At 34.5% G+C, this 15,738-nt stretch overlaps 1 protein-coding gene across 1 annotated transcript in view; it reads right to left on the bottom strand.

Moving 5' to 3' along the window:
- MARCHF6 (membrane associated ring-CH-type finger 6) overlaps positions 1–15,738 on the bottom strand; it is a 50,369-nt gene that overhangs the window by 16,961 nt on the left and 17,670 nt on the right. Inside the window, exons 6-16 of the mRNA XM_026701035.2 lie at positions 14,986–15,154; positions 10,566–10,758; positions 9,933–9,994; positions 9,179–9,211; positions 7,920–7,971; positions 7,030–7,088; positions 5,999–6,079; positions 5,688–5,756; positions 5,457–5,531; positions 2,925–3,059; positions 236–355 (exon numbers count right to left, since the gene is read on the bottom strand). Of these exons, the coding sequence (XP_026556820.1) occupies positions 236–355; positions 2,925–3,059; positions 5,457–5,531; positions 5,688–5,756; positions 5,999–6,079; positions 7,030–7,088; positions 7,920–7,971; positions 9,179–9,211; positions 9,933–9,994; positions 10,566–10,758; positions 14,986–15,154 (1,048 nt within the window). The remainder of the gene's footprint in view (positions 1–235; positions 356–2,924; positions 3,060–5,456; positions 5,532–5,687; positions 5,757–5,998; positions 6,080–7,029; positions 7,089–7,919; positions 7,972–9,178; positions 9,212–9,932; positions 9,995–10,565; positions 10,759–14,985; positions 15,155–15,738) is intronic.

Raw genomic sequence — 15,738 nt, 5'->3', positions numbered from 1 at the left:
ATTAAAAAAGAGAGTAATAAACACAAATTTATAAACCATTATTTATGGTTTAAATTTCCTATAGATTCAATGTGACAAAAGTTAAGGGATCATTAAAATCTGAGAGTAATTATAGTTTGTTAGTTGACATGTTGAATGTAGGGGAAAAACATTTAACTATAAAAAGAATATGGCTGCACAATTATTTGTTACAATAAGAAAATTAACACTACAAAGAAACTAAATGTAACTTTACCACTGACAAAATAAACCTCCTGAGATGTCTATAAATTGGCAAGTGAATCATTTCTTGAACTGGATTAAAGTCTGGATCATTTAAATTCCTCAGAAACCAGAGCACACCAGGTCTTAGTACCTGAAAATAAAAATTAAATACTTCAATGCTTTGAAATTATTTTTTAAATAATTTAATATTTTAGAAATCTGCAATGCTCCATATTAACTTTCAATATACTGTAATTTATACCAACCCCTCAATCTGTTGAAAACAAATGAGCTGGTTTTGCTTCTAAGCAAAGGTACAATGTTTTAGGAAAGAGCGTCAGATGATTCTGATGTGAAAAGCCTGCTGGTTGAATGTCATCTTCAGGAGTTGGGAAGCACTCAAACAGCTGAAGCTGACTCCACTAGGAAATATCTGGAGCAGTTGTGTCAGGTGTTGTGTATCCAATCCTGCGCAGACATACAGTCTCTGAATGAGTGACAAACTTCAGAAAGCTGAAAGGGTTGCTTCATAACAAGGCAAGAGCCCCATAGAAGGTAACCATTACCTGGCAGCTCTTCAATGAGAACAATCTATCCAACCTAGATTCTGTGTGCTCATGTCTTGTAGCCCATATATCCTGGACTTCTGTTTCGCAGATCTTGGGCCAACCCAAGAACACTAAAGTTTGGATCACGATCTTATCATGCTACTCTTTTAGTGCTCTAACTTTGGACTTCTTCACAATCAAGCTCTTGCATTTCTGTGAACTAGCGTGTGTCCAACTGCACACATGCCTGTTTTGTGTGCCACTGTTAATTTGCTTGTACTACAAAGTAAACTACTTTTAAAATCAGCTCTGTGTGCATGGTTGGTCTGGATATCAAGTTTTCAAGAATTCCCTAGCACATTTGGATTTAGCTAATTCTAACTCTCTCCAGCAACTAATATCCAGATAAGCAGGGATTAACACCACACAAATAATCAGACAGAAACAATAACTTAATCAAAAAACAACCAAGGAGAAAAACTACATTCCCACTAACACTGGCAGGGCAACGTATTGTACATAAACAGGGAGTAAATCCACATTCGCTAGCACTAGTTGGGGAACAAAACATCTGCAAGCAAACAACCAAGCTCAGAGAGCACCAAGGACTCCTCAGTTCTATCCTCAGCTACATATATTCTTTTTTATTGTATTTATTTTAACAATGATGCTGCAGGTGTGGGGTTTAGTGTATTTTGTTGATTGGCAAAAAATATTTTAGAAATCAATGTAACAAATCCTAGCAGATTTTTGACAATTTGGAGAAGTCTTACAACAATGGAGCGGGAATCTGAACAAAAGATTGCTTAAAAATGTATGATATTCACTGTGCAGTGTTTTGCAATTATCATAGTGAGTGCTGACAACGAAAGCAAGCTAGCAAGCTATTTCAAAGGTTCCAGAGTTTCATCAACGACATGATGGCAAAAAAAATCAGACACTTCAATCAACGCTAGTGACATCTTATACTAAAACTAACCACCCAAGTGCTGGTTACCTGGTAATTATAATTTTAAATAAATCTCTTGCTGTCTTAAAATTCTAAGCTATGGCAATAGCAGTAACTAATGAAATATTTATCAAATGTCATTGACCCAAAGCTTTTGCATTTCTTACCAGATTAAATATCTACCTGATTTACATCACTGTTCATTTACATTTAATTGGGCAGGAAAAGAATCATGACAACAAAGTGGTATGTTTTCTCTCATATCCTTGAGAGTTTTCAATGTGTTTTTTCCTGAGGCAGCTTCAAAATGATGGGCAATTGATTATAAAAGGAATTTTCTTACTTGATATGATTAACTTGACTATCTCCCAAACCTATTCAACATTCAGAGTTTGATCCAATATTTAAAAGGGACCTTAAAATTATTTTTTTAGGGTAATATGATGTTGGAAAAATCTATTCTTTTCAGCTACAGTACCCAATTCCAATTTAAATTAGGATAGTACCCGAGTTAAAAGACATTTGAAGAAAATTATACATGCAGATATTATGTGTATTTTATACTGCGTTATGATTTTTTTAATGTCTAATGTAGCCCATGAAAATATATGTGCATATGAAATAAAAAAAACACCTATTACTGCATCTCGCTATGAAGCACTGTATAAAGACCTGTGATTTACATATTTTTAAAAATACAGAATTGAAATATAAAGAAATACAAATCTGATACATATACAGAATCTGCTAGCTCCACTGAACCACTAATCCTATTTAGTTTAGAGCTCTACAAACTTCTTCCATTCCAGCTGGCAATTTAAACATTTGTCTCTGAGCTTAGTTCCCCCACACCCCAATTCTCCTCCCCTTTTCTTTTGTGCCCTTTCTTTTCATAGTGTAAAACTGCAGGCTGGGATTTTCTTGCTTTTACTCATCTAACATAAACTGACTTGGGAAAATGTTCAATTGAACGTGATACTAATGGTTTTTACATAATTAAATCTGCATAGTATTTAGCCTGATTATTCCTGATTCCAATATATTCTTGCAAGAAAGCTTACTCAGATTGTTTGTTGATGAAATAATACAGTTGTCCTCTATACATTTTTTTAAATTTTTTTAAATAAATTAATTTGAACATCCAATAGATTTTTAAAAAAGATACAATGAGGAAAACTTTTATCATTTAACATCTGGGTTTTTAATGTATTTTCAATACTTACTTCTCTCAGGAGGAGGATGAAGGATGCAAAATAGAAGACATATACCATTCCAACTAGCCAATGTAGGAACATTGTAGTGCCAGGGGCAGACTGAAAGCTTAATTCTCTATCCTTCAAAGTAGCATCAAACATTTCCTATGAAAAAGATAGCAATGATATTTTTCTGCCTTTGAATCTGGGAGCAACTAAGAGTTTTACAATGATAAAAAACACAAACCTTTCACATGTTCTCATAATAAGAAAACACCTGTAGAAACTCCATTATGACACTGAATGATCATCAATTATTTTTCAAAGAAAAGTGCAGCATTTCATTGTATGTGAAAAGTAAATCTATAGTAATAAACCATCTTCAATATCTTTTTTTAAAAAAATTTAAAAACAATTTTGTTTACAAATTTAAAAATGTACAAATTCAAAAATACAGAAACAATAATATGTGAATAACACATAATTCTTTACATTTGTTATCGATTTGATAAGTCCTAAAAATCTTAGGTTCATTTATGTGTGTTCCCCTTTTATTGTCTATCCACTTATACCATTTATCCCATATCCGGTAGTAATCTGTATCCTCCTTCCCATTGATTTTAAGCCTCTCCAATTGGGCACACTCATATGTTTCCTGAATAGCAACATGTATCGGTGGTACATTTGGGTTCTTCCAATATTGTGCTAGTGAAATACGTGCCGCAGTTAATAAATGGATGGTCAGATATTTTACTTTAGCAGGGTAATCCCCTTTGATCATTCCCAACAAAAATAATTCCGGTTTCCACTCCAGCCCACCACACTCTTAGGATTTCTTCTATCCAAGCTTTTATTTTTAACCAATATTTCTTTATCTTAGGACAAGTCCACCATGAATGAAAATATATACCAAATTTCCCTTTACATTTCCAACAGCAAGGGTTGGCTGTCGGAAATATTTTGGCCAATCTAGAGGGTGCCAGGTGCCATCTATACATCATTTTGTATAGATTCTCCTTATGTGCTACTGATTAGGTTAGTGTCAGGTTTTTCTGCCAGATTTCTTCCCAGAAATCTGAGATCGATACTATAACCACATTTTTTTTTCCAAGCTAACATAGGACCTTTCACAATTTTCTCGGCCATTTCATGTTCTAATAAATAATTATATAATTTAGAAATCAAACTTTTCTCAGGGTTTAAAAGTATTTTATCTAAATGTGTGTCTTTTACCTCAATTCCATATTCCTTTATGTCTTTGTTATATCTCAGTTTTACTTGAAAATATGACCAATTATCAATAACTATCTCTTGTGTTTCTAGTTCCTGTTTCGTTTTAATTCTTCCCTCACTATCTAATATTTGGCAATATTTAAATTTTTTACATATATCCATTGTATTTAAATGAAACATCGCCTCCATCATTGAAAATCACCTTGGGATTTTGGTATAATGATTCCTTCTTATATCAGTCCAAATTTTAATTAAAGACTTTTGGAATGCATGCCTAGTAAAATATAGATTATTTTTACTATTCGGGTTCCATAAAAATGCATGCCAACCTAGCTGTAAGTCATGTCCCTCCAATTGTAAAATCCTATTATTCCTTAAATCAATCCAATCTTTTATCCACACTAATGCCGCTGCTCTATAATATGTCTTCCAGACAGGTAGACCCTGAATCCACCCCTGCTTTTATTATCTTGTAAATAAGTTTTTTTTATCCTTGCTTTTTTCTTTGCCCAGATAAATTCCATCACAATTTTATCTAATTCTTTGAAAAAAAAATTGTGCAGTAATATCGGAATTGTTTGAAACAAATATAGTATCTTAGGTAGAACATTCATTTTGATTGTTGCTATTCTACCTAATAATGAAATTTGCATCTTATTCCAATTTTCCAAGTCCTTTTCAATCTGTTTCAGTAATTTAATGTAGTTATCCTATTGCAGATTTAATGTTCTAGCTCTTAACCAAATTCCTAAAGATTTAATTTTATTTACAATTTGTAATCCCATCTTTTGTAAACCATCATCAATATCTAACAGCTGAACAAAATCTAAAAATTAAGTTCGTTTAAAAATATAACCTCTTCAATTTTCCTATTTTAATTTATAAATACAGGTAGTCCTTGACTTATGACCACAATGGAGCCCAAAATTTATGTTATTGAGACATTTTGTCTTTTTTGCCACAATGGTTAAGTGAATCACTGCAGTTGTTAAGCTAGTAACAAGGTTGTTAAGTGAATCTGGCTTCCTCATTGACTTTGCTTGTCAGAAGGTCACAAAAGATGATCACATGATGCTGGAACACTGCAACCATCATAAATATGAACCAGTTGCCAAGCATCTGAATTTTGATCATGTGACCATGGGGATGCTGCAATAGTTTTAAGCGTGAAAAATAGTCATGAGTCACTTTTTCAGTGCTGTTGTAACTTTGAACTGACACTAAATGAACTGTTGTAAGTTGAGGACTAGCTGTATAACTTCTCTCAAACAAAATCATCACTGCAAAATAAAATAAAAGTAATGGTTTCCCCCAAAATGCTAGTCTTACCAGCGAACAAATGTCCAGCCACCAGCCACAGATAAGAGGAAAAACACCTATTTCTACCACCACCAACAAGGACACCTGTAAAAAAAAAAAAAGTCAGCTAGTTGCTTGCATATTCACAAGTACTGAATATTAACTAAATTCATATTTATTTTTATAACTTTCTGCCTACAGATTCAATTTTAGTAAATTGTAAATATTTTAGTAAATATCTGTTTTTTAAGTCTGTCTTACCTTGACAACTATATAGCACACACCAAGCAAGCGACGTGATCTCTGAAATTTTACAAGCGCTGCCACACCCTATACAATATGGTCAAAGAAATAAGTATAATTTCATAGTGTAATATTACTTTATAGATGACAGTGTTAATTTATAGGAAATCATTTCAGTCAACAGGACATTCTGAACCCATCCTAATAATCTGAGAATGGAATACAATTAATTGGTCTTTTCTACACCAAGAGATAAAAGCAAAATCTGCTAGTAGAGTGATCAACCAATGTTCAAATGTTGAGATTTATGCAAGTATTTAAAAGGATACATGACTGACAATTAATGAGACTGCCAGCAGCACATAGCCAACGATGGTTGTGATTAGGCCTTCGAAGTGAGAAGCTTGAACCTAAAAACCATAAACACACAACATGTATACATCAAACAGACTATTTTTGTAAGATGACCTATAAAACATTGCACATACTATGGTACAGTATAAATCAATCATCAGATTTTCTATTACATGTGTATTTCCTTCCTAGAAAGATTTTAATTATAACACAAATTTTAACACTAATAATGCTGATAGTTATTATTTTAGCTGACTGAACGCTACACAACTGCTTAACTATGTAAGATTAATCAAATAGTTATAAACAGATACTAAATTTATATCCAGTCCTATTTGTAGAGAAACTAAACTAGGCACACATAGTATTCCCTTCCTATTTTCCTTCCACAACAAACCTGTGAGGTGGGCTGGGCTTAAAGAGAGTGATTGTCCAAAAATCATTCACTGAACACTTACGGCAGAGGGTAAACTGGGATTGAAAATCCCAATCAAATATTCTTTTGATTCACCACCAATAATCATAATCACCCTCCCACCAAAGTAGTTCAGTGAAAGATTTTTATCAGGTAGAAATGTCCTTCCACTAGCCATACCGTAGTTTGTGGTTACCACTTAATATTCCCTTTCCCAAAATTCCTGGAATGTGCAGGTAATATAGGTTTAAGAGGATTATTTGCTTTTAAAAAAGGAATAACTTCTTTCCTTATCTTGTATGCTTCTGCTGAACATGGGGACAGAAAATTCTGTCTAAAAAACTTCTATTATGAGAAAAACTGGGTACCTTCTCCCCTATATTACAAATTTTGCAGAAAGGAAAGCTAAAGGAATCAGATACATTTTTCCCTATGTTTTTGGTGAAGGTTGTGCTTGGATTTCTTATAAAAACTCAACACATTGGATAAAAAGCACCCTTCCTTTACTCCAGGAAACATGGGAAACCAGTAGGAAAGAAGGATGATTCAGTTCATAAGTAAAACTTCTGTGGGATTAACAGAATCACTTACATATTCTTCAAAGCCAAGCCCAACTATAGAGAAGTGTCCAATGTGATAGGGGCAAAATGCTAGGAGAGAAAGAAATTGGTGACAGATGGCTCTTTTTTGATAAATATACATCTTAAAAAACTAACCATTAGATAATAAATAGATGTAAATAACTGAATTTGTAAATTTGCTATATAAACATGGCCCATGTTATGCCAAAGAATGATTTAGTGCAAATGAAATGAAGCAATTTAGTGCAAAAATCTTTTCAGCCTATGTCTTGTTTTGTTATTTGGATTGAACAATTCTGGCCATGATTAGCTGTAATTGGTTTAAAACAAGTCAACTTCAGAATTAAGCTGACCATAATTACAATTAATCACAGTTTTCAATTCAGAAACTAGATGAATTAAAAGCAGAAATGAAAGCTATCAGTCTTTTCTAGACAACAAGAGCCATGAGCCAAAGTCTCTGCGTGGACCAATTATATTTAGGTGAAAATACAATTATTTAATAAAGCAAAATTTGATTAACACTGTCTGGATTTTATAGAATTTGTTAAAAAAATAGTCTCAAAATGATTAGTTTCCATAGCAAAATTATTTTTCTATGGTTTCAGTTTGCATGGATTATAATTGGCATGTATTAGAATAAAAACAGATGCAACATGTAATAGTATGAGCACACTCATGGGTTAAAAAAACAATTTGATGCTATATGTAAAATTATAATTATGCAGTCACTAAATTGCACGCAGGCCCATTATGGAGTCAATTTCCTTTGAGGAACATAAAAAAGCTATTTCTTTTTTAACAAAATCACATAATTAGTATTTAAAATTCATGCAGCTCTAGCATAATTTGTAGCATATGAAAAATTATTCTGAAATAATTGAAAATGCAACAACTTACCAAAGACAAGTATGAATAGTGTGTTTAATGATACCACCCAAAACACATGTTCCTGAAGAGGTGAGGAAAAATGAAAATTAATCATACAAAACTGATAAGCAATATTATCTTATATTGTGTACTTGACATTCTGCTACTAATTTGTTTTCTAATTTTTCTACAATACAATGTAGGTTTTTTTGCAATAAAATTTTTATTTGGAGGCTGTGCATTCACAACATCATGAAAAAGATCAATGCATTGTATTTATTTGTTCAAATTGTATGGTTGCCCATCTCAAACAAGTGGCAAACTATCATAAAATTAATTAAAACAGTTACAATCACCATACAAAAAGAAACAATACATATCAAGAATTATTATAATCCATATATGTTAGCATAGTCTGGAAATGGACCCTTTCACACACTTGGGACCCCAGACCTGGGGATATAAGCTGGTCTTCAAGGCCTTCCAAAAGGCTGACAGAGATGGGGCCCTCCTAATAGCTGGAGGGAGAATGTTCCAGAGGGCAGGCAATAAGCAAAGAAGGCATACCTCCTGGTCCTCACCAGCCAATATTCTTTGGCTCAGAGTATGCCCATCCTGCTGGACCAGATTGGACTGGTAGAAACAACTGAGAGAAGACGGTCTCCCAGGAACCTTGGTCCCAAACCATGAAGGGCTTTAAAGGTAAAGTGCACCTAGAAATATACTAGAAACCAATGCTGTTCATGAAGTAATGCAGTGGTGGGATTCTACTGGTTCTGTCCGGCTCTGTAGAACTGGTAGCTCTGAAGAGCAGCAGACATAGAACCGGTTCTATGTCTGCTGCTGTTTTGGCCCACCCGCCTGCCCGGGCTCTTATTTCCTGCTTTTTCAACCTCAGCTGCTTTGTGCGGCACAGCTGTGGTTGAAAGAACAGGAAAAAAGTGCTTTTTCAACCTCTGCGAAACCACACGCAGTGCTGCTCAGCTGTCCAGACAGCAAACTGACAATGATTCACACATGTGCGCAGCAAACTGTAAATCACTGAACCAGCAGTTACACTAGTTGGGTCCCACCCCTGAAGTAATGGGTATTATACATGTCAAGTAATCATTACCTGTGCAGTAAATGTGTCACACAAACTATTAAGATTTTTTTTTTAAAAAAGCTTGGCATTTCTAAAAAGTATGTGGTATATTTAGCTGACACTGTACTCAAAGATTTAACATATTTGGATTCTACTTGCTAGATCCAAATGGCAATAATAACAATAACCATTACAATTCACTTACCAAAAAAACTAGGGATCCATCAAGTCCAAGCATCTATAAACAAGAAATGATTTTGAACATTAACATAGCCTATAGCATTCAAGAGGCTTCTAAGTTTTAAACAACTGCTATTTCCCAACCTGTTCTCAACTTATTGGAAAGGTGCAAAAGTTAAAGTGGGTTAAAAGAGACACACCAGGTAGGTTGATAGACTGTGCTCAACCATTAATTATGGTTTATAAATCAAAATAGCCAAGTTCATATATTATGCTAATGGATTGAACACTGAATTAGTACAATATGTGCAGCCAATATATGCTGGTCTCTGACCATAATAAAAGTTTGTTTTGATGACTCTAATATTTTTACAAAGCATCACAGAAATGCATATCTATTAATATTTTCAACTGGAAAAGCAGCTTCAAGAATTAAAGAAATAGCAAAAGGGAAAAGGATACTTTATAAAGTTACATTTTACAATTTTCATACTCTAAATTGTTTCAGGAGTTTTAAATATGCCCTTTTTACCAACAATATTCTCAGTCTTCCCCAAACTGCTGTTTTTTTCTACTAAAGGGGTGGGGGAACTCTTTATTATTATTGGTTATTTTGTATCAATTGTAATATATAGTTTGGTCAATATAAATTGGAAGATGAAGCTGACAAATAAGATGCAGCATAGAAAACCATCCTCAATGCCAAGCAGATTAAACTTTTCAAGCTGTTCCATGACTACAGGGAAAAAAGTATTTCTGAATGTACAGGCCATACTCACTCTCTCCCATGTAAGTTCTTCTGCTGCTCGATCCCATTCCAATGCATTCCAATTCATGTCATCTACGGAGATATCAAAATGTTGTTAAAGGAAATATATATACATACAGTATCTCACAGAAGTGAGCACACCCCCTCACATTTTGTAAATATTTAAGTATATCTTTTCATGTGACAACACTAAAGAAATGATACTTGGCTACAATGTAAAGTAGTGAGTATACAGCTTGTATAACAGTGTAAATGTGCTGTTCCCTCAAAATAATGCAACACACGGCCATTAATGTCTAAACTGCTGGCAACAAAAATGAGTACACCCTCATTTCAATGTTTAGGCAGATATAGTCAGCTGTTTACCAGAATTCAATAGAATAATTATGAAACTTCAATATACTTGCTGTATTGTTATCGTAATACTGTGCAAAAATGCACAAAGTGATGCTTTTAAAATATGTTAATTGTGTTTACTAATATTATATGATCTGAATAATAATAATAATAATAATAACACTTTTTTTATAATATAAACTAAAGAATAGTTAAGTAATCTCTGAAATTATTATTTTTTTCCTAGAAAGTAAGCCTTGAAATAAATGGGCCACAATATATAGTTGTTAAAAAGTAATCGGTATACCTTGTCCTCCATTGTTTGCATCTGCTGCATCTTCAACTACAACATCTTCTTCATCTTCATTGTCTTCTTCTTCTTCATCTGGCTGTTCTTCTAGAATCTCTGGATTTTCACCTACAACTACATTCTCAGCAGGCTGATCCACAGGCTGATCAAGGATAGCATTTTCAGCACCAGCATTTCCTACACCCTGAGCCTGAACGCAGAAAAATCAACAAAATTTCAGTTTAACTAAGATGATGTGCTATAGTTTATCAATGAAAATTGTTCAAATATTTTAAAGAGCAAATGTAGAAAAAAAAAACCCTTCTTTTTAACAAGGTCTTGTTGCTATAGAAAGATTCTTAATACTCCAGACCAAGCAGGGAGCTGATTTGGTCTAATGGTTAAGGCACCAGGCTAGAAACCAGGAGACTACAAATTCTAGTTCTGCCCTAAGTTTAAAAGCCGTTTGAGTGACGTTGCACTAGTCACTCTCTCTCAGCCCATAATGTCAGACTCAGGCAACAAATCAATGCGTTAATTCCTGCTGCAGCCAATGGATCAATATTCAGTTGACCTGAAAAAAAATAGATCCTGTACTTGTGGGAAAAACAAATGTTGCTATAGGGAGATTCTTAACACTTTAGTACAGAGCTATTCTACGGCTCAATCTATAACATCAAAAGTAGTTCCTAGATTAGTAGTTCCTAAAAGTAGGTCCCCCTTTATTTTGCATATATTGGTGTCATGTTCCATGCAACCTACCAATCAGCTAAGTGTAGGTTGCAGGAAAGAGTTCCCTATAGCCCAGGGGTGTCAAACTCATGGCCTGCGGGCTGGATGCATCATGTGCTGGCCCCGCCCCTGCCCAGTTCAGCCAAGGGGGGAAAGTCCCAAAACGTCATGTGGTACCGCCGTGACAATGTGAGTTTGACACCCGTGCTATAGCCCATTAATTGTACTAGGAAGAGGATGTAACTCCAAATCTCCCTTCTATAATATGAGTATATTTATGTAAATATTATATATTTACATGAATATACAGTATATCAAAAAGTTCCTGACAAGTTTTAAGTAGATGGTTTCCCTACAAAACAATATGCTAAAGTGAGACCTAAAGAAGGAAACAACCGTAATTTGATAAAGGTTGAGTATCCAAGCTTCGGATGTAGAAATTATTCTGGACTATACAGTAGATGTGTTTTCATATATCACCAAACTAACTGTTTGAAATCTTGAAAGTTTATAAGACAAAAAGCCTCTTCCTTCACGTTACTGTTATATGACATTAGAATACATTGGGAGGGAGTCTTAATTTCATATGCATAATATTTTAAAAGTGTGGAAAACGAAAATCTCCATCTTGGCAACTTCCAGATATATAACTTCAATTTGTACAATTTTCAGCAATGATCATGTTGCATAAAGAATTCTGGGAATTGAAGTCTTTACATTTGCAAGCTATTAAGGTTGTAATCTGTGAAAATTGAAACAAGCCATCTGTAATCTATGATAAATGAAACAAGCCAACTTCATAATCTATGATTTGGCTAGTTTTCTATTTGGTACATTAAGGTGAAATTCCTCTTAAAATCTGCCAGATGTCCTTATGTGAGAGCTGAGAACTAAGTGTTTTGGAAATAGAACAAATACGTATATTTGAAATGACAGATATAACTAGGGTGAGGATATAAACTAGGCTGTGTCTTTGGTTGACTAGTAAATTATTGTAAATGGGGAAAAAATCCAGTATTTTTTGCTCTAGTAGTGTATACTTAGCTACTTTGCAGCAGCTAGAGGATTTCAGAGCTCTTTCCATAAATATATTTATATTCTCTCCCTTATTTTAAATCATGGTAGGCCTTTTCCAGAACCTATTTCAAAGCTCTCCTCTTAGCAGTTCTAGAAGTATGTTCAATTATGTCTACATGCATCAAGGGAAACTGAGTTCTTAGACCACTTACGTATTTGTTAATACTCTGCGTATTTGTTAATACTCTACTGTTGAACATCTTTAAGTATCTGTTGATACCTGTTGATACTCTACTTAGAATCAACAGAGGTTGGAGGAATGGGAAAGTGCCACGATAATGATGGATTTTATAAGTTCTCTGCCAGGTTAGAAATTTACAGCAACTTCGTTCTGCAGAAGGAAGGGATCACTTAAAATAGTTGCCCATTATTTATGGAAAGATTTATGGAAAACAATGAATTTCTGAGATGGACTGGAGATTTTCCATAGCTAACATCGGTGATTAAGGCTTTAGTCATGCTGTGAGAATAACAACAAAAGCCATTGACATCTTTTCTTCTATATGTGTTTTCCAATCTAAGGCATTGTAATATGCAGCAAAAGAGCAGATGATAAAACATGCTGAACAATGGCTGGAAAATATATGGTTGAGAAGCCACTATTAAGAAAAATGAATGTGTATGAGAGCATCTGATTATGTATGAGAACAGTACAACAGCATATTTTGCTTCCCAATAAGAATATTTTTTGCTTCTTCTGTTGCATCTTCAAATACCCTTATAGCAAAACTATTTTGTATGACTGAGACAGATAACATCTATTCAGAAAATGTCTGAGCCTGCTAGGATAGTTTCATGAATGAAGCAAAAGTTGGATGCCAAATTTCAGACCAATTCAAGTGGGACATTCAATTGTAGGTTAACGATATGGACAAGATGCTTAAAACTTTATGATCGATTATTTACTCTCAATCTGTTCACTGTGGGTGTTTTAACTGCTGGTGGAATGGCCCAGGTGGTAGGTCCAGACTACAATAAATGTCATTCAGTAACTATATGAAGTCAATAGGAAGAGTCATCAGCAGACTGGAACAAGATTTCATTACAGTGTCAGTGACACCAGCTTTTTATCTGTTATACCAGAATTGGAAAGGGCTATGAATATTTAAGTCAGTGTCTAGATCATGACAAGTAATTTGAATCTTCTAATAAGATTGAAGAAGTATTGCTAGCTGAAGAAAGATGGTTGATCACTTCAGCCATGAATTAGAAGCCTCAACACTTGATATAATGAACTCTGTAAATCAGGGGTCCCCAACCACTGGGCCGCGGACCGGTCCCGGTCCGTGGAACATTTCCTACCGGGCCGCCGGTTTGCTGGGCGCCGCCATCTTGTTTGATGAGAAAGTGCTTCCGGGTGAGCTTTTCCGGTTGGAAAGCGGCGTTTGGGTCCTGAAGGAATCCTTGCGCCTTAGTTTCATCGAAGGGGGGGCAGCTTCGAACGAAACTAAGGCGTGAGGATTCTTTCAGCACCCAAGGCAAGGCGAGCCGAGAGGCCGTCCCGAAGCGAAGCCCATCGAGAAAGGTACAAAGGAGGAGTTGAAGATGGCGGGGAGAAGCGGGGGACGGCTGGCTGGCCGGTTGCTTGGCTCGTCTTGCCTTGTCATGCGTGCTGATGCTGGTACCGGGCCGCAGATCATTTTGTGATGCCGGTACCGGGCCGTGGCACAAAAAAGGTTGGAGGCCACTGCTGTAAATCATCTGAAAGTTATGGATAGCATACCACGTAGCTGCAAGCTTGTTCTATGGTACACCTAGTAGAAAAACTGCATTAGCTACCAATTTTATGCCAAGGTTAATCTAAAAAAGTAAATCTAGGAAATCTGAAAAAATATCTTTTCAGATATTAGAGGCCTTGGTGGTTATACCATAATGTCTATTTAGTTGTCAACATTTCAAGGATTCAATAACACTGCATGCGCTTGTATAATGATGCATATGCCAAAGCAAATTAAAATTATTTTTAAATATTTATGAAATCTCACAAAAACTAGTGATCCCAGGAAAATAGATGTTCTTTTGTTTTAGGAACAATGGATACCATTTGGGAGTGTTCCTGGTAAGATGGCACTAAACAACCAGTTCTTCATTTAGATACATAGATTAATCTGCATAGGTCATTAGTCATAGTCAAAATATATTTTAATCCTGTAGAGTGATGTGAATTATTACATGATGAAAAGATATGTAAATATTCTAAATTTATTTTAAAAGTAAATGTGCATTTATTCATAAACTCTTGTTATTTCAAAATAATGTAAAACAAGTCTGAAGTTGTTTTCTCAACAGCAGAAGGAGGTAGTTCATAAAACTGCTTAGTGAAGCTCATTCTTACAATGCTAAACCATGATTTAGTAATATGGTTAAATATAGCCATTCTATGACATTTGATAAGCATAAGGAATAAAGCATCAATGCTATAAACATACCACTCTTTGGATTAAGCTCAAGTCATAAAACTTGTGCTAAGAAAAAAACGTTTTATGCAACAGTTTATATGAAGGGATGCAACATGTTTTATAAACACTTCCAATTGTTTAAAGACAGAAAAAGAGAGAGAAAAGGTTTACATGTATCAAAAAAAAATTCAAACTGAAAATTACTGCACATAAAGTAAACAGCACGTTACCTCATTCTGTTGCCCAACACCATTAATGGCTTGCTGCTGATTCTGTTCTAGCCACTGTGGTGCACCTCCATGGACGATTTGTTCACGTAACCATACGAGGCTGATAAACGCACAGAGTGTGCATGTCACAACAAAACAACCTTGCAAACAGTCTGCCAATAAATTCTCCCTGTTGAAGAGATATCCAACACATTATACAACAGTTGACATAACTGTTAGTGGAAATCACCGCTGTTTGACTCTACTATCAAGCACCCATAAGGCAAAAAAACATATTTTGGTAGCTTGTAGCTATTTCAGCTTCAATCTATTCTATCCATTTCCTTGCAAATCAGTCCGCCATTGCATAAAAGACATCAGCAAGTTTCCCTCCAGAATTTTATTTTACTTTATATTAATAACCATGCTAATTATGGTTATATCATACCAATTAAAACAAGAACTCCTTAGTCATTAATTTTCAACAAATAATTATTTATTCATTATTAAATTTATTTGTTGCCCATCTCACTGTGGGCCTACTCTGGACTGCTTACAACAGTAGAATGTAAAATTATAAAATATTATAATAGTATTAAAGTAATAATTATTACTTTATAATAATTCATATTTATACTTCCTGTCTGACAAAGAGTGCATGCAAACAGTATAAAATTGGAATTAAGACTACAAATTATTGCAGATACTTCCATATTATTGGACTCCAGCATTTTTTAAATAATATTTCCTTTTAAAAACATTTTTAGACTAAAC

This window comes from Pseudonaja textilis, chromosome 3 (genome assembly GCF_049901715.1).
Source record: "Pseudonaja textilis isolate UNSWEBS1 chromosome 3, rPseTex1.2, whole genome shotgun sequence".
In the NCBI taxonomy this organism is placed as follows: Eukaryota; Metazoa; Chordata; class Lepidosauria; order Squamata; family Elapidae; genus Pseudonaja; species Pseudonaja textilis.
The sequence above is the reverse complement of the archived record's forward strand: the minus strand, read 5'-3'. Positions and strand labels throughout refer to the sequence as shown.